Consider the following 20,063-nt stretch of genomic DNA (forward strand, 5'->3'; position numbering starts at 1 on the left):
CAAAACCATGGCACTCAACAGTTTATGTAACAGCAAGATGACTAAACACTAGAAAGGATGCGGGCAAAGCATCTCACAACATCCTCCCAGCAAATGTTTACCAACCAACACTCTGAAAATCACTTCAGGGACCGGTACTGATGTAAAATTCATGCTTTGCTGTAGGGTGGGGTTACAGGCTCGCTTGAGGTTTGAGCCAAATCTGGTCAAAAGAATGATGCAGCTAAAGAAAGACGTCACACGATCAGAAACATCCTGTATTCCAGATCTAACACACTCTCTGAGGTCTATATTGATTTATGATAACCAAGAGTAATGGTAAGATCAAACAGAATATTATAATTCCTTTCCTCAAGCAAACAGACTAATCCATGATCAATAAATGATCTACGCAGCAATGCCTTGTCAGAAACTCAATTTTTACCTTTTTTTAAAGAAAGGTAGAGTATGTGGTTGGTTGCTAACTAATATAAGACAAAAAATAAAAAATAAAAAAAATAAAAATGCAGAATGAGGTCAATACTGATTTCATGTTAACTTTAACAGTGTAAAACTGTCTGCAGACTTCCTCATGCACTCAAAAAACATATTTTAAGATTGACTCATTTCATAACAAATTTCCATTAAATCAAATAATCTTTAACAAAATTAAATGAATAAAATGTAAGTATATTGAAGTTTCATTAATCGATTCAGTTTGATGGAAATGTGTTATTAATCTTAATGCGTTTATCTTAAACATTTTTGAGGGAACAGAGAGGTTTCTAATTATATTTGTCAGTAAATTTATTCGAAACAATTTCTATTTGAAAAAGTAGGGCTAAGAAAAATTAATTGTCTAAAATATAGATTTTCTGATTCATTGTCATCTTCATTAGAAAATCCTGCTGTAAATTCTTAAAATCTCAGGATCAGTATTTTACTTTTATTTTAATTTTTACCTCAGTTTTGTTAAATAACTAGAAACTGAACTGCATAATTTGGGTCATGTTGTTAAATTAAAAAAAATATATTTTCATAATGTACTAAATAGAAGGTTTCCTGTATAATTAACAGCACTACCTGAGAGACAGCTGATTTCATATGCAAGCAAAACATTATATTTTATTATTATTATTTTAATTATTACTATTTTCTTTCCTTTTCTCTCCAGTTTGTCATGCCCAATTCCCAATGCGCTCTAAGGCCCCGTGGTGGCGTAGTGACTCGTCTCAATCCAGGTGGTGGAGGACGAATCTCAGTTGCCTCTGCATCAGAGACCGTCAATCCACGCATCTTATCACGTGGCTTGTTGAGCGCGTTACCGCGGAGACGTAGCGCATGTGGAGGCTTCTCGCTATTCTCCGCAGCATCCATGCACAACTCACCACGAGCCCCACCGAGAGTGAACCACATTATGGCAACCACGAGGAGGTTACCCCATGTGACTCTACCCTCCCTAGCAACCGGGCCAATTTGAGTTGCTTAGGAGACCTGGCTGGAGTCACTCAGCACACCCTGGATTCGAACTTGCGACTCCAGGGATGGTAGTCAGCGTTTTTACTCACTGAGCTACCCAGGCCCCCATATTTCATTATTATTATTATTATATTAACATTATCATTATAGACATAATTACTGAAATATACCCAAATGAATCAGAATCGAATGAAATCGTATCATAATCAAATTAAATCAAGAGCTTGTGATTCAGAAAGTAAGGTTACTATGGTTTAAAATCAAAACGTATTGTATTGCTATACAAAAAGTAATGTGATTATGCAACTTGTTATGAGTAGGCCAAGATTAAAAAAAAATAATAATTTCACGTTTTTGGCACTGATATTTAAAGAAACTCTGCAGAATTAGGCAGAATGGATTTAAACATGTGAAATCTGAAATTCTTCACTCTTATCAAGAGCTAAAAGCAGAATCAAATATAGCCGAAATATAGCCGCAAGTGGCAGTCATCGGGGTCCAAGCACGTATGGTCAGAACATGACCAAATGATTTGGGGGCACTAATGGATTCAGAAGAAACAGATAATTTTTTTTTTTTATTGTAGCCTTGTGGTTTGGAAGTTATGAGCAAAAATGCAAATTAGCTCATTATAGCGCCACCTTGTGGCCATGTTTGTTGATTTGTCGAATTGTTTTAGTAAGTATATGCTAACACTTTTCAGCCAAATTTCAACTTTTTCACTCAAACAGCTGCAGAGTTATAAGGAATTTTTAGTTGTAGCGCCCCCTAGATTTTCTTTATTTCTTTTGTCAGGAGGGTCCATAGATGATACAGCCACAATTTCGAGCAAATCGCGCAAACAGCCTAGGATGAGTTCGCAAAAATATGTTTTTCTAAAAAAAAAATGTATAGATGGAAATAAAATTTGAGATATACGTTTTGTTCGTCTTGACTCAAGAAATAAGAGGGACATTAATTTTGATTCTAGCCCTTACGATTCGGAAGTTATTTGCAAAAATGCTAATGATCTCCTTATAGCGCCACTTTGAAGCCGATTCTCACCAAATTTGGTATTCAGCCTACGTTTGGCTACCTGTAAGTGCACCGTAAATTTCATAACAATCGGCTATTTGAAACGCAAGTTATTTGCCGCTGAAATATGATTGGCTGCTGGTGGGCATTTTTGTTCTTTTGTCGAATCATTTTTGTAAGGGTATGTTAGCACATGACCCAAAGATGATGCATTTTCAAATTTCAACTTTTTGAAATTTGGAGTTTTAAGCAATTTTTAGCTGTAGCGCCCCCCTAGTGGCAAAATTGGACGAAACTTTGCATGCATCCTCAAAAAGTTTTGGTATGAATGTATACCAAGTTTGGACTTTGCATTGAGAAGATATAGCCCATTGAGTAAATTTGGGCCACGGCCAAAGAATTAATTAATATCTTCGAAACGATTTGATGAATCAAAAATCTTTTTTTTATTTTTTTTTGTCAGGACAGTCCCTAGATTGTGATACATGCAAAGTTTCGAGAAAATCGGACATAAGGTCTCGGACTAGTTCGCAAAAGTAGGTTTTACTAAAAATTGCAAATTGCAAAAAAAATTCTGAGACGGAAATAAAATTGGAGAGCTTGACTTGAAAAATAATTGAAAAATAATTTTGATTCCAGCCCTTACGGTTGCAAAGATATGTGCCAAAATGTAAAAGTGCTTATTGTAGCGCCACCTAGAGTCGGATGGGGCTGTGTATATGCGCCTGAGTAGTGAGGGGTGATTTGGGACCATCCTGCCAAGTTTGGGGTCTCTAAGACTTACGGATTTGGCTGCCCATATGCTTTTAGGGCAGAATAATAATAAGAAAAACAAGAAAACCAGTACAAATACAATAGGGTGCTTCAGGTCTCTCCGTTAAAATATCAAAACGTAATATTTCACTTCAAGTCAATTAAAAGAAACTGGTGTATAAGCGCAATATCTTACAATGTTGAGCTAAAAAAAGACTTTAAGATTTTAACCAAAAAATTTGCACATTTAATAAAGTAAATCACAGGCTCCATGCTAAAATAATAATTGCAATCCATTTCTCTTCCCCACACACCATCTGTTCAAGCGTATAATTCACCCACACGCACAGTAAAGGTTCATCTGTGTCCAGTTTGAAAAATCTCTCTACAAGGGCACTAACTAGCAGACACGATATCAGTTTATAATGAAGGGACTTTCATCTTAAAATAAGCCTTTAGGTTGTTACTTTCTGTAAATGTCAACTCAGTAGCATGCTTCTCTTTGTTTTCTCCACAGTAAATGGATTGGTAACTATGGTAACTCATGCATGAGTCTAAGTTGATGAAAATGCAGTGAGTCCAAGTCTCAGAGTTTCCATCTCTGCTAAAGGGTCCCCTAGTGCGAGAGGTGAAGTTAAGTGTGGTAGAGAAAGTCGTTGTCACTCACAGTTTCATGTGAACGGAGCATTTGGCTGCGGGGCAGAGCCGTGATTGGATGGAGGTTGGCAGTGTATGATGGGTGAACCTGCTTTCATGAATACTGCATGCATAGTGTGTCTCTTCCTCTCTAGACAGACAAATGTGAGCCTTCATAAAGCCCTCTGAGAGTAAATATCTAGAGCTGTTGTAGAATATAACAACCTGTTTCCACATCATCCTCTAGAGACTGAGCTCTCTCTGGACACCACTGATTCCTTCAGCTTCATTCAACAAAGGAACTTTCCATGAACAGGGTACAAAACAATGCTACAGTCAGTATATTCTACTTTGAAATGTCCGTTCTGGGCCGGCCTGTGTGATCCCGCCTACTGCCCATTTCCCAACAGTATTTGGACACCCCGGGTTGCCAGATTTGAAACAAGTTAGCGGGCAAACACAGCGCGCTGCAGCCATGGAAGCCAGCAATACATCTAGCTAACATTGACAGAGTTATAAAAAATCCACATGAGCTGGTTTATAATTTGCAAAGAATAAAAACATTGCAAACGTATACATTAGCTGATCAACTTACAGTGTAAGGCTCGTCACTTGCCATTGTCAGTTTGTTCGTTCCTGTTGCGTGTCCTCAACCTGGCAACCCGCGTGAGCTTCGAGTCTGGGAAGGAGGGGGCGGGGGAGACAACTCTCTCCGATATTTTGAATTTGGACTGCAGTACCCATTTTAAACGCTTGATGTCAATGTTACATATTGCTCCTTTAAAACTCTTTAAAAAAAAATTGGTTTTATTTATTTTTTAACAAAGGATCTTAACCTTCAGGACGTCAAACTAAATATTACATGTTTCTACTGTATAATAAAAATGTCAACTCATCCCTCCTTTTCTTTAAAAAAAAAGCAAAAATCGAGGTCCCAGTGAGGCACTTACTTTGGAAGTCAATGGGGCCAATTTTTAGAGGGTTTAAAGGCAGAAATGTAAAGCTTATAATTTTATAAAAGCACTTACTGTACATTAATTCTTCTGTTAAAACTTGTTCAATCTGAACAGGCTAAAATCACAATTTTAAAGTGTTTACAGACATTTGATGCATTTAAATATGTTAGTATTATGTTAAACAATTGTTTACTTAACTAAATGTAGTATTGGGACCTCAATTTGTACCCTAATCAGGGAAAGTGTCAGAATGGACAAGCTCCATACTGTCATCGTCAGAACTTCCCAAAACAATGGGCAATAACTGAGCACTTCTCCCATTTTTGAGCCACTCCCTTCATGCTATAATTTGATTGGTAGATAGAGCAGTAAGCAGAGCAAAGCCAGCTTACAAATGCATACTGCATTTCTAATCAAGTGCTCTCGAGAATAGAGTCAGATCAAACTACATGTTGTATAACATTTCATCAACCTCCTAGAAGACTAAAGCAATCATGTCAAGGCAGTGCTTGTACATTGTAAATGTAAAAGTTAAACATATAGTTCTGATGTCGTCAACAGCATTGGGCCGCCCTATATGTATGGCGAGTTGAGAGATCTCAACTCGATGTCTCAAACTGAATTCAGATACGCTCAAGATAACAAAAAGTTGATACCTCCAAGAAACATAACAAAGAACTCCATTAAGTCTCCTGAGTGGTGAAAGAGCAACATATGAGCAATGGTATTCTTGTCTCTGATGATCTATGAACTCTGCCAAACAAACAACAGGCTCCACTTTTATAAATCTCTTTCATAAGATTTCCATGTTCGCTGTTTGAAGGAGTCATTGAGCATGTATTTCAAATGTCTTGCAATCTTGCAGTAATTGGATTATCTGGAATAAAAGGTTTCTGTCAGTGAACACGCTGTACAACATACACTCACGACTCAAAAGCAGTTTAAGTAAAATGTTACAGAACTGGGTGTACTTCTGCCGGCAGCAAAAGACAAAGCCACACAGACACCACTGACAAAACAGCTTTAAACCAGCCTGAGGGGTCTACAGCTGGTCTTAGCTGGCCAACCAAGCTGATTCCCACTGGTTAAGCTTGTCAGGTTTGGTGGATTTAGACTGGTTTTGGGTGCTTGTCAGCTGGTCAGGCTCGGAGAGTAACTTGCCAACCAGCTAAACACCAGCTTTGTATTCCTGGTAGACCAGTTAAACCAACTTATAAGCACCATGGCTTATAAGAACAGATGTGACTGTATGTAGTATTTCACCAAATATGAAATGAGCATCAATATCATAAATGAACAGGAATGGGACAGTATATTGAATTTCGATATATTGCGAACAACAACAAAAATGACAAACCATATCGAGACAGCACTTGATATTTAAAAATCTGCGTTATTGTTTTCTGTCCATGCGATCATAAATGATACGACCCGTCAAACATCATAATCTCTCTATCGCTTGATTTTACCCCTACAGCACTTTTTTCTACTCTCTTTAAAGGGTTCATACAAGGTCCTTTTTTTATCCCCTTTTTCTCCCAATTTGGAATGCCCAATTCCCACTACTCAGCAGGTCCTCGTGGTGGTATGGTTACCTCAATCCGGGTGGCGGAGGACAAGTCTCAGTTGCCTCCGCTTCTGAAACCGTCAATCCGTGCAACTTATCACGTGACTCGTTGTGCATGACACCACAGAGACTCACAGCATGTGGAGGCTCATGCTACTCTCCACGATCCACGCGCAACTTACCACGTGCCCCATTGAGTGCGAGAACCACTAATCGTGACCACAAGGAGGTTACCCCATGTGACCCCATCTACCCTCCCTAGCAACCAGGCCAATTTGGTTGCTTAGGAAACCTGACTTGAGTCACTCAGCACACCCTGAATTCAAACTCGCAACTCCATGTTGCTTGGTTGCTTGTAGTCAGTGTCTTTACTTGCTGAGCTAACTAGGCCCCCCGACAAACAAATTATTAAAAAATAAACACTTGCACATACTTTTTCAGGACAGGTTTTGTTCAGTTCTATTGTTTGTTCTGCACCTGATCAGCCTGAATGTAGCCCACTATTTTTGACAACATGGTCACACGTGAAGTCGGCTTGATATTTCCAATAGTTTCGGTGCCCTAAGATTGGCGACTGTATGCCGACGCGCTGAAATGCAGTATTCTTATCAGACATGTTTGCAGTGGTTTCAATGTGTTTACCTTTCCACCTGGTGCGATTGGCAGTACGTTGCATCAGCTGTGTGGGAGACTAGGGTTCAAAGCCAGGCAGTAACCATGTTTGAATAATCAATGATGAGCATGATTCAGAGATTTCACTTTTCCCTCTAACATTATTTTTTTCTAACATATATTTTTGAAGGCTCATTTGTTTGTGATCTTAGAGAGAAACGTATATGAGAAACTCTTATTATTTAAACTTTGAGCATTTATATTGTGTATTAAAGAACTTTATTTGGATGAGAAATTTGAATGCACATTTTGTTTAAACATTAAAAAAAAAAACATTTTCTGTCATATTTTGTCATTTAATGTGTAACAAGGTTAAGGATGGGAAAGGAGGCGGGAAAAAGACACAAATACACAACTGCAGCTGCATGTGGCTCTCTCTCTCTCTCTCGAACAGCCGCATCCCACTGCACTTATCCCTCACCTCGGCTGATTAGCCTGATTGGGGGCCAGGTGTGCGTAGTCACGGCCCGGCCCCGCCCTCCTCCTTGTCACACTCCTCCCTCCTTTGCCTCAGGCCAGGGAACCCCCTGTCTTGGGGAAGGGGGGGTGCTGCCTTATTGGCCCCGTCTGCCAGCAGGCTTTTCCCTGCCTATCTAGGGCTGGGGAGTGGGACAAGGGGAGAAAAAAGGAGAGATACGCTGTCACCCGGCCCTCAGCCACTCCCCAACCTCTGGCAGATGACAGCTCGCTCCTCCCCCGGTGGATGGTAGTAGGTCCTCCGGCCCCGGGCAGATGATCATGCTCCTCCACCTCTTTTCTCTCTTTTCTTTTTTTTTCCTCTGTTCATTTTTTGGGGGGGGGGATGAAACGGCAGCGTGCCTCAGATCCTCGGCGGCCAGCAGTGACGTCTCCGTCCCCGGGCAGACGGCCGCAGCTGCTCCTTGGTTGGCTGATAGTGGCGAGGACTCCACAACAGCACATCCCTCCTCTTTCCTGGGCTTCAGCACCAATGTAACAAGGTTAAGGTTGGGAAAGGAGGAGGCGGGAACTGGCTGAACAGTCAAAATAGTATTTAATTTAACCAAAAAGTCACAATCACAAATACACACACTGCAGCTGCATGTGGCTCTCTCTCTCTCGAACTGCCACGTCCTGCTGCACTTATCCCTCTCCTCGGCTGATAAGCCCGATTGGGGGCCGGGGGCCGGCTGTGCATAGTCACGGCCCGGACCCACCCGCCTCCTCGTCACAAAGTGTTATTATTTTGAATCGAATCGTGAGATAACCATATTGTCCCATCCCTATAAATGAAATATCTGCTTATTAAACTCTCCTTTCATCAACATGATTGTATACAATTGTTGTGCCAAATAATATAGTCACGGTGCGGTCACAGGTGTGCGTTTATAGTCGTTTCACAAAGGCCCCAAACGTGGCTCATTCAAACAGCATTTACAGTCTGAACATATAATGAATCAAACATTATAATCTCTGCTTTTCAAAAACAGACAAAATACACAAAGCTGTGAATGTTTAACACATAATAACTGTTGAATCATTCAGGTCTTATAAACAATAAAGATTTCAAAGAGCTTTAAAGCAACAAGAATTGATGCAAATAGTTAAAAGTTAAAAATATATGACTATATCCATCACAAAAGATTTTCCAAACGGGACAAATCACTTTTATTCCACACAAATGCAAATTCCTCACTCCAAAACATTATATGAATATTAAAGCATGTTTCTGCAACGTCATCACCGATGACCCAAACTCCACATGCAGACTGTTATTAATGCACAACACAATTCTGTCTTTGTTTGCAATGGAAAGATTACGAGTCTGAGACTAAAATGGCTCTGTGAACAGATGTTTTCAGCTGATTAAATATGCTCTATAATGGACATCAGCATTTGTGTGCATGCACAGACTACACGGATTACAAATCTGGATAAACAGTGTCACTGAACATACAGTTGATTATCTGACGGGATAAAAGATGCTGTTTCTATTCAATCAAACCAAGCCCACTGATGATGCCTCTTTCGGTCTGCGCCAAAAGCAGAATCCTGCACACTAGAGAAGACCACGGCTTCAATTATATTCACACCTCTGTAAGTAAAGCAAAATCATTTTCCTCGCAGATATGAATGAGCAGGCGATTCACCGGAGCCCTAAAGCGTGTGTCTGCGGTTGAAATCTCTCTATCAGGCAGATAAACATTAGTAGACTGTTGAAGACGCCCAGCACAGTTTTACAAAGGAAATCTGAAGGCGTTCAGACAAAATGCATCACTTATGTAAGAAACCTAAATGTTCATCTTCACAAGAGCTCTAGAGTTTATTGTAAAGATGAAGGGAAAACTTTACATATCTAAACTAGAAAATAATAATTTAGCACTGATATTCTTTCACATTCCCTCAAGGGACACAAACGCTATTTTTGGCATGTCTCACAACCACAGCAATGATCACAGCACACCACATCTGAATGTGCAGAAGTGCAAATAAGATTTGAGAAAGTTTTGGGCAGTGAACAACGACTTAGGTCATGTCCACACTACATCTATTTGGTGGAGGAAAATGCCGCTCTAGTGTGGGTAAGAGGCGTAAACACATTTTTTGAATGCATTTTCAAACAAAAAAGTATTAGTGTGGATGTGGCCTTAAAATTTCAGTCTGTTTCTCACACAAAGCTATCGCAGGACTCCAGATGAGACACTTTCTTGCTTATGGTGTTTTGTGTCCTTTATAAAGCTCAACAGCCCCTAGTCACTGTATACTTTCATTGCATGGAAAACAGCAGCGTGAACATTCTGCTAAACATCTCAATTTGTGTTCCACTGAAGAAAGAAAGTTTTTCTGGAAGGACAGGAGGGTGCTCTGGGGGTTTTTAAAAGTAATTGCTTTTGATAAAATGTGTGTGCTATTTGAGAGTGTTTCAGGGTTTGAGGGCAAAAGACACTTTTGTAAAAAATAATCACAGAACTCACCGATCACTGACAGCTCACAGGACGCGGAGATGTTCTGGTGTTTATTTTGAGCGACGCAGGTGTAGATTCCAGAGTCATCGTCAGTGACGCTGCTAATCAACAGATTACTGTCGCTCAGGAGAGAATATTTCTTTGATCTGAGAAAGAAACCCAGTTTCAGACGTCAGTCGCATTGTTTTAGACGCTAAAACAGGAGTTGTTGAAAAAGAGATATCAACTCTAACACGATATAATTTAACAGATGCACATTTAGAGCAAATATAAACCTTTGATTTCCTCAACTAATGCTGTATGAGAGAACAACTGAACACAGAGTGTTGTCTAAAGTCTTTGTTTATTGTAAGACCTCTGTGTGTCTCACCTGCTCTGTATGAGTTCACTTCCTCTCATCCAGTAGAAGGATGGGTTCGGATAGCCGGAGGCAGAACACTCGAGAACGGCGTCTCTGCCCTGAAGAGCCGTAACCCTCTGAGGCCTCTGGAGGAACATCAGACTTCTTGACACTCCAGGCTCTGCTCAACAAAACACACACACACTCATGTCTGATTGGGCAGTACAACAGAACTCAAACACCTCAGGACACACACATCTGTGATCGTTTATCTCCTCATGAAGATTTATGGACAGACTACAACACTAATGGAGGGTTTTACTTCCATAATCTCTATGCAAAACAACACTGTGGTGGTTCCATGGTAGAACAGTGTGTTTAGATGATTATACCATGGTACTTTGATTTATATCATGGTGAATGCTTAAGTATAAACTTATTTGCAGAATATGCCATTAAATTTACATTAGAAATACCATACTATTACCATGGTAAATGTCCAAAAACATGGTATTATAGTACAGGTCTAAGGAAAAATAGTATTACTATGGTAACTGTTCAAAAAATACCGTGTCCATAAAAAGAAAAAACATGGCATCACCATGGTAAATGTTTGTAAAAAAAAAATGGTATTAGCATTGTCCAAAAAAAAACATGGTATGGTAAATTTGGCAAATTTGGTAAATTTGCACACAAAAAATATGCCATGCACTTACTATGGTAATTGTTCATATAATAGGCGCACTGTCCAAAAAAAAAAAAAAAAAAAAAAAAACATGGTATCAGCATGGTAAATGTAAAAAAGTAAAAACCATAATATTGCCACCGTACCATGTCCCAAAAAAAAAAACATAATTAGTTATTTATTTATTTATTTATTTTATTTTAATTTATTTTTTATTTTTTTATTTTAATAAACAATGTCCATTGTACCATGTACCATGTCCAAAAAAATGATGGTATTACCATGGTAAATTTTCAAAAAATACCATGCAATTACTATGGTAACTGTTCACAAAATATCATGATATTACCATGAAAACTGTTTATAAAATACCATGACATTACCCTGGTACCATGTCCAAACATATAATTTTACCCATGGTAAATGCTCAAACAAATACCATGTTATTACCATGGTAAATGTTCACAAATGCCATGATATTACCATGGTACATGTCCAAAAACGTTATAATATATGTCAAATGATAAAAAAATAAATAACACGGTATTATCAATGTGCCAAGCCATGTCAAAACAACATTGTATCACCATGGTCAATGTTCAAAAAAATACTATGATATTACCAAGGTAAATGTAAAAAATACAAATAAAAAATATATTTCCACTGTGCTTTTTCCAAAAAGCATGCTATTACCATGGTAAATAAAAAAAATAAATAATAATAAAACACTATTACCACTATAACGTTACATACACTTGAAAGAAGCTTTAGTCTGTTGAGTCTACTGAGAGCAGAACGTGTGTGAATATTTATGAAGTGTGTATAATCACACACAGTAACCTCGTGTCATTGTGCTGCAGTGTTTGCAGTCATTTGTCTAGTTGCTGTTTGTCTGTGACCTCTGAACATACAGAATAAAACTCTTGAGTTCTTTTGTCTACCGTAAAACATTTCCACACTTCACATTTAACCTGTGAAATCTCTTTTCCTGTGAGCCGGCAGCGCTGTTTCCTCCCAGAATCCCCCCGACAGAAAACAACCTCGCCAGTTCTGCCTGGAGGGAATTGAGCTGACTCTCGCTCTCTATTTCTCTCAAAGTCCAGCCACTCCGATCACATGTTTAATGCTCAAGAAAGACGTTACACTTCAGCAGCTGCAATTTAGATGTTGGATCTGATTGTATTTCTCACTTCTAAAAGGGAAGCAGGTCAAACCAGGACTGACTAATCGAACCGTCCGCCGGACAGGTGTGTGGCACTCGTTCACGCGGCGATTGAAGCCCATCTGAGTCACATCAACACTGTTAATGACAGAGGAGGATCTCACTTCTCCAGCATTCTCCTGTTGTCAGCTCACCTGTCTCACCCGTCGCTCAACACAGTAACTCAGGAAGAGTCTGTCTCTGTGGAGGATATACAGGCAGGAAGCACATCTACAGGTAGTCCTCTCATATCACGTGATCATATCTTAGTCAAAAGACTGGATACGTGAGACTCTCAGCATGAAGTCTGGTCCACATTGGAGCTTGTTTAATGTATTTATTCATGTATGACATCATCCTCAAGCAATATCCCATTTAGAGTGTTAGTTTTTAAAACAAACATGTGGATGCTCTGACCGAAGGACTCAACTTTAGCGAATCATTAACGTGACAGTGAGGCTGCTGGACTCAAACATGACTAATGAGTCATTGATTCTCGTGTATTGATCAAGAGAAATGTCAGTGCTTATTGGCTGCAACAGAAATCATTCAGAATCTTCACAGAAAATGACATTGATATTTAAGCTGCTGGAGGAAAACAGACGCATTTCTCACAACGACCCAGAAATTGACAATGTGAGCGCACTCTGTAGTGTGTATGAAACAATGAGCAGATTAGAGGTATAATGAGAGTGTGTGAATGTGTGTGACAAATGCATGAGGACACTAATGCAACGAATCTGAATATGGCTCATCCAATCAGAATTTAGAGCCAGAACTATCCGTATTATAATATTAATTTTACCGTTTTGAGTCATTTGTTTTTAATTCAAGTGATTCATAATGTAAAGCTATTTTTGCAATGATGTCAGACTTCAACTGGCATCAGTGCAAAAACAAAACTCTTAAAATATAATGTATAATAAAATAAATAAAAAAAATACTGCTTTATTTCATAAAAAAAAATAATAAAATATATACATATATATATATATATATATATATATATATATATATATATATATATATATATATATAATTTCTTATGAAATAAAACAGTATTTTTTAATTATATATATATATAATTTTTTTTTCTAGTAGTAAGTAGGACATAGCGATATGATTCCTGTTTTTTTGTTAATTTTGTTCTGTTTTCCACATCAACAGTTTATTTCAATTTTATCGTCAAAATGCTGTCTCAATCCTGTAAATTAATGCATTAAAACTTTAATCAAATGAAAATAGAACAATTAGTTTTCAACATAATATTTTATTATTTTTATCAAATAAAGTGCTTTTATACAGAACCTCACAGCATAATCCTAAATACAACATTGGAGTCATTTCTGTCAAATAAAGTGCTGCATAAAAGAGCAACAGATGTGATGTTGCTTAAATATAATACAACTACTATATATTTTTTTATTATTATTATTATTAGTAGTAGTAGTATTACGGTGAATATTACATAACTATATAGTAGTGATATATAACTTTTTTCCATTTAAATTGAGCTTTTATTTTGGCAAAGCTTTTATTTTGTAGTGAAGCCCTTTCCGTTTCTGTGTGCTTTTGACGGTAACTTCTCACTTCCAGAAAAGCATGCCACTATGTGACCCAATGTGATTATTAAACCTCAAAAGGCTGCTATTTAACTAAATAAAGATGTAGTTTGTGTGTGCCTCGTGCACTGTATTTTCCTCATTTGAAGCGGGCAGCACATGCAAACTATATATTTATCTCATTAAATTGCAGCCTTTGTAGTTTAATAATCACACTAGGACATAACATGATTTTCATTTGGGTGCTGAATGTCTATGCATTGACATTCGTACGTCACATTGTATCGGTTTTAGGTATTGGAGCACTTTTACGAGCATGAGTACAAGTACATGAGCGCGGTATTGAACCTGATTATGATAACAGTATTGGTAAATCCCAAGCCAATTGTGATTAAAATCAAATAAAATGTATAATTATTATGAGAAAAAAGCAATAAATGTAATAAAAGTTAAGGATAAGACAAATTAAGTGCAAAGACATTAAATTAGTTATATTTTTTAAAAGTAAATAATTTAAGTCAAAAGTTTGGGATCCCCTGCACTGGATTATCCAAAACAGGCATTACTAAATGGTTATTACATTTACAATTGCATATCCAGTAATAATAACTATATCTTGATATATACCGTAACTGTGAAAAAGATTTTGGTCATACCACCCACTCCTAGTGAAGGCCATATGAGAAAATGATCATATTCATATGTAACCTAAAAGTTAGGCTACTTTGATTACTGTAACCCACCAGGAAGCACACGCAGGTCGGCGTCTGTGCCCGTGCGGGCGCTGCCAGGGTTCTCTGCCAAGCATCGGTAGGTGGCTGAGTCGGGTGGCTGCACCCTGCTGACCTGCAGAGAGCCTGACGGCAGCACCACCACTCTGCTGTCAGGGTCAAAGGTCAATGGCAGGTCCTCTCTGTTTTTCTGCCAGCGCACCACAGGCATGGGTTCACCTGTGACCTCACACCGCAGCAGAGCTGTGTCGCCCAGGTGGGTGGAGACTGACTCGGTGGGGACCACTACCCGTAAAGGACCTGAGGGAAAGCAGGAGAGAGAGAACTTAGAGTGCATGAATTGAGACGTTTGTCTGCCACAAATGCAAAGAATGTGCACGGCTATCCAAAAGTAATTTATTCAGAAACAAGCAGCTATGAGAAATGCTTGCGATCGGGAGCATGAACAGAGGGAAATTACACACCGTCAACAGAAGTTAAGTGATTTAGGACTAAATGTTTTCAGACCAGTTCACATGAACTGGACCACAAACTACAGACCAAGGGACTGGGGTGCGGTTTGCCACTTTCACACCAACCAAACTAGCCAAACTCTGGCATCAAATTTGGGTACGGAGTTTTCAAACTGGGGTCTACGGACAAATTCGAAGATAATAGAAAATGTATCAAATTAAATATTAAGGTTAATTTTAAAATAAAATGCTTGTTACAAAACAAGTTTAAAAAACAACAAAAAAGGTCACATTCACATTTACGGTTTTATCCTGCTTTATAAAGACTGGTCTGAAATCATTAAATTGTGATTATGTTATTCTATGTACAGATTTTAACAGTAAGAAATATAAACAAATCTACACTGTTAACTGTAGGCACAAATCTTTTTTTTTCGAATGAGTTCCAATCCAGGGTGTGCTGAGTGACTCCAGCCAGGTCTCCTAAGCAACCAAATTGGCCTGGTTGCTAGGGATGGTAGAGTCACATGGGGTAACCTCCTCGTGGTCACTATAATGTGGTTCTTGCTCTCGGTGGGGCGCATGGCGAGTTGCGCGTGGATGCCGCAGAGAATAGCGTGAAGCCTCCACATGCTCTATGTCTCCATGGTAACGCGCTCAACAAGCCACGTGATAAGATGCGCGGATTGACAGTCTCAGACGCGGAGGCAATTGAGATTCATCCTCCGGCACCCGGATTGAGGCGAGTCACTACACCACCACAAGGACTTAGAGCACATTGGGAATTGGGCATTCCAAAATTGGGGAGAAAAGGCGAGAAAAACAAAACAAAACAAAACAAAAAAACCCATGGGTGTCGTAATACAAAGAAGAGATGATCCACACGCCAACAGTAAACTGCTAATGTTTTTATTACATGGACACAGACGTTTTGGTGCACAGGCCTTCCTCGATGTGTAAAACAATCATCATATTCACCCTCTTTTTATATACAAAACACATCTCTGTAGATTCATTACATGACTTTACGTATTCAATCATGATTTGTCACAAGAATCAATTAAACCATCACCGGGTGCTAACAATAAAAGACACACAATTAACTCTCAAAACACCATGTCACCACATGTCACACACATCTATTACAAAATATACATGCTTTTATACAATCACTAAACAAGAACAGTCAAATGTGAAAGATCCAATCATTGAAACATCAGGTATACACCGTCATTAATCAACGTTAGTGTTCACATTTATATATCATCAATGGGATGTTTCATTATAATTTGATCAAAGGAAAATCGATAGGTCTAGTTCTTCATTCAGATTATTCAGGGCTAGTGCTTAGTGTATAAATCCAAAAAGCTTCACGTTTTAACGATTCATTATATATATTGCCTCCTCCACGGGATCTTTGAACTTCCTCTATCCCTATGCATTCCAGTTGTTTAATGCTATGACCCGTCTCATTAAAATGTCTTGCTACTGGAGACATCTAATAGTTGACTTACGTATGTTCATTAATCCTAACTTTTACTTGTCGTAATGATTTACCAATATATATATATATATATGGCAAGGGCATCTAAACATATAAATGACATTGAGTTGTACAGGTTATCAATGATTGATCGTATAATATTTGTTTGTAAAAGGACATATAAACTCTTTAAATTGTATTAAGTTTTGGCAGGCAGCACAATTTCTACATGGAAAACAGCTCTGTTTAAATGCTGTATTTTTCTTTCTTTTTAGAACATCTGAACTGACAATAGGTAAACAATGGAGAGTTTTGAAATACACTGTTTAATGATTCATCGGATGATAATATATGCCAGTGATAATAAATAATAGATTTAATCGTATCACTATTATCATTGTATGTTAATGTACAGTTCACTGAAATGTTTTTCTTCTGATTGGGGGTAGGTTTTTGTGCAAGTATCTAATTTATTTACTTTTTCTAAAACATTACTTAATCAAGTTTTCATGGGTACCCATGGGTGTGCCAGAGTGTGCAAACGCCAGCCAAAATATTATCTTGAACACCCCAATGAAACTGTATTTGGTTTTGTGTGTTTTTTTTTTTTTTTGGTTTAGTATTTTACACTTAAGAGTAAAGTTGTTAAAATGCATCAACGTGATGATGAAATTCGATATAACGATTAAGGAATTTAATTATCGATGGTGAATATAATAATACCTAATGTGTTACAGAAAGTGCACACTTTAAATTAAGAAAGTGTATGCTGTGACATAAGCTGCCTTTCCAACCAACTATTTTGGCGCATTTTAAAAATGTGCATTAGAAATCCTGAATGGAAACGCTTGATATGAATGCACTAGGAGGAGGTGGATTTTCTAGAGTTTCGCATTAGTTAAAATGTGCATTAAACTGATGGAAACGGCTTATTCGCATGAACAATGACGAGTCATGACCATTTGTAAAGTGCTATGGCAATGCACTCATCGGATGTTATAGGTGTGTGAGAGCTTGACGTGACTGGCTCAACAAAAGGCCTGACCATGGCACACAACTCTTCAAACATAGCCCTGGTTAGTCTAAAGTGCTTCACCCACAAATCGTCGTTAAAGTGGGTACTCACAATCCACTAGAACTGTTCTGAGCACGGACGCTCCCAGGTATATGGAGGCTGTCGGCGAATGGGAATAGCCATTTGAGCCCTCATTATGTGAACTATTGCACTTATTCTGCGACGTCTCCTGGCAGCATTTAATATCATAATGTACAATTGCTTTATTACAGCAAATACAACTCTCCCCAAAGCAAAGAGGTCATTCAGCTGCTCCATGACAAAAAGGCAGGCTCCCTCAAGATAATATGAATTTACAGTTCATGCAAATGCGCAATGTTTCGTATTTTCGACAATGTGCATTAAAAATCTGAAACATTTTGATGGAAACCCAGCTATAGAAAGTGTACATGTTCAACTTTCTGTGTTATTATTATTCATAATTGCATGTGTGTTTGAGAAAAAAATAAGTTTTTACCTTTTGTTCTTTTCTTCCCCAATGATGACATATTATGCATATAGTAATATGGTATTGCGAATGAAGATTATTTGACTATTTTTCAAATAATACGTTATTTTTTATTGATTCATTGTTGATAGCGTGTTGTAGGCCTGCGCCACCCAAAATGAAAATGTGTATGACTTTCTTTCTTGTGCAGAACTCAAATGAAGATTTTTATAAGAATATTTCAGCTCTGTAGGTCCATACAATGCAAGTGAATGGTGACCAAAACACTGAAGGTAACCCTAAGCACATAAAGGCAGCATAAAGTACTCAATAAGACTCCAGCAGTTTAATCTATATCTTCTGAAGTGATATGATAGGTGTGGGTGAGAAACAGATCAATATTGAAGTCCTATTTTACTATAAATTCTCCTCCCTGCCCAGTAGGTGGCGATATGCTTGAAGAATGAGTGTCACCATAAACAAAAGAAGAAAAATGTGAAAATTAGTGTACATTTATAGTAAATAATGACCTGTTTCTCACCCACACTTATCATATAAATTGTATGGATTACTTTTATTCGGGCTTTATTAGTTGTTGTTTTTTTAGCTTTAAAGTTCTGGTCACCATTCACTTCCATTGTATGGATCTACAGCTGAAATATTATTCTAAAAATATTCATTTGTGTTCATAAGAACTGGATAACTACTGCACTGAATCTCTGTTTGTGCTGTTTTGCATACATGTATAATCTCTGCATTCAGCCATACTTTCTACTCATTTCAAGTGAAGTGTAGGTTATGACTCTCAGGAGAACAGATCCTATATTTAAGAGCACCATGCAATCATTTTAAATGTTCACTCACATTACTGCAGCACACAACACACCCATATGCAAATGAACACATGCAGTGATTCTAGGTTTCACACCGGCGCACTGCATTATACAAACTCACAAGGGAACCCTAATTATTTCTCAGCTTTTTGCCAACAAAACCCGTTGCCTGAGTTCTGCCCCGGCTTCTTATCGCAGTGATTATTGTTAACATCATTCCCTTAACGGCCTCCAATTACACTCGGCAGACACGTTTGCTGGAGGCGGGAAGCCTTGAGCCAAAAACACATGCACAGCCATAAATAAACCCTGATTAGAATGTGACGAGGTTAAATGAGGGAATATGAGATAGATTTAAGCTAATATACATGACTGTCACTTACAGACCTACGCCACTTCAATCACGAGTCCAATCTGAGATTAACAAACGAACAAATGAAAGAGAGACGACTGGAGCGGAGCTCATTTTCAGTATTAAAAGAAGAGTTCAGCTAAAGATGGAAATTCATCATCATCATCATTAAAGACAGCAATACATCAGTATTCTATACTGATGCTTCACTGCCATACAACCATGGTATTTATTGTGACAGATTAACTTCAAAGAAAGAAAAAGGGTAAAGGGGGACCTACTCTACGAAGTCCCTAGAAGTACATGTCCAAACATTCAAAAGGCAAGGTACTGTACGAAAGCAAGGCAGCATCTGCCGGACAGCTTCCTTGCAGCTTTCACTGCCCGAGCGTCATAATAACTTTTACCTCATAGGTACCTCAGCCAAACAACAACAACAACATTCATGCCACTGAGTCCAGTTACCCGCCATTTCCGCTAGAGTCTCTAACCATCTATTGGGCACATCCCGGGGTCCCCAACCCGGAAGATGAACACAACCTATCATACCTTAAGTCTTCGTTGTAGCCTTTATTTCTCTTTGCCAGGTCATTTTTTTGAGCACCACGAACTTTTCGTCAATAATCTGGCGGCTGACTGTTGAGAGCGTGGCGTGGTAAACGATGGTAAGGCATTCGAAGTACATGACCTAACCATATACACTTTTTAAGGGCAGTGGTGGCTCAGTGGTTAAGGCTCTGGGTTATTGACCAGAAGGTTGGGGGTTCAAGCCCCAGCACTGTTGTTTGCCACTGTTGGGCCCTTGAGCAATACCCGTGACCCTATCTGCTCCAGGGGTGCCATATCATGTCTGACCCCAGCTTAGCTGGGATATGTGGAAAAAAAGAATTTCACTGTATATATGAAAAATGTATGCATTTTGAAAGGCCTGACAAATTTCTG

At 38.4% G+C, this 20,063-nt stretch overlaps 1 protein-coding gene across 2 annotated transcripts in view; it reads right to left on the minus strand.

Moving 5' to 3' along the window:
- Positions 1-20,063, minus strand: part of LOC127439993 (netrin receptor DCC-like) — a 330,771-nt gene that overhangs the window by 164,345 nt on the left and 146,363 nt on the right. For both annotated transcript variants that reach the window (XM_051696333.1, XM_051696334.1), the window contains exons 3-5: positions 14,512-14,799; positions 10,351-10,501; positions 9,990-10,126 (exon numbers count right to left, since the gene is read on the minus strand). In XM_051696333.1, the coding sequence (XP_051552293.1) occupies positions 9,990-10,126; positions 10,351-10,501; positions 14,512-14,799 (576 nt within the window). The remainder of the gene's footprint in view (positions 1-9,989; positions 10,127-10,350; positions 10,502-14,511; positions 14,800-20,063) is intronic.

This window comes from Myxocyprinus asiaticus, chromosome 4 (genome assembly GCF_019703515.2).
Source record: "Myxocyprinus asiaticus isolate MX2 ecotype Aquarium Trade chromosome 4, UBuf_Myxa_2, whole genome shotgun sequence".
NCBI classification, from domain to species: Eukaryota; Metazoa; Chordata; class Actinopteri; order Cypriniformes; family Catostomidae; genus Myxocyprinus; species Myxocyprinus asiaticus.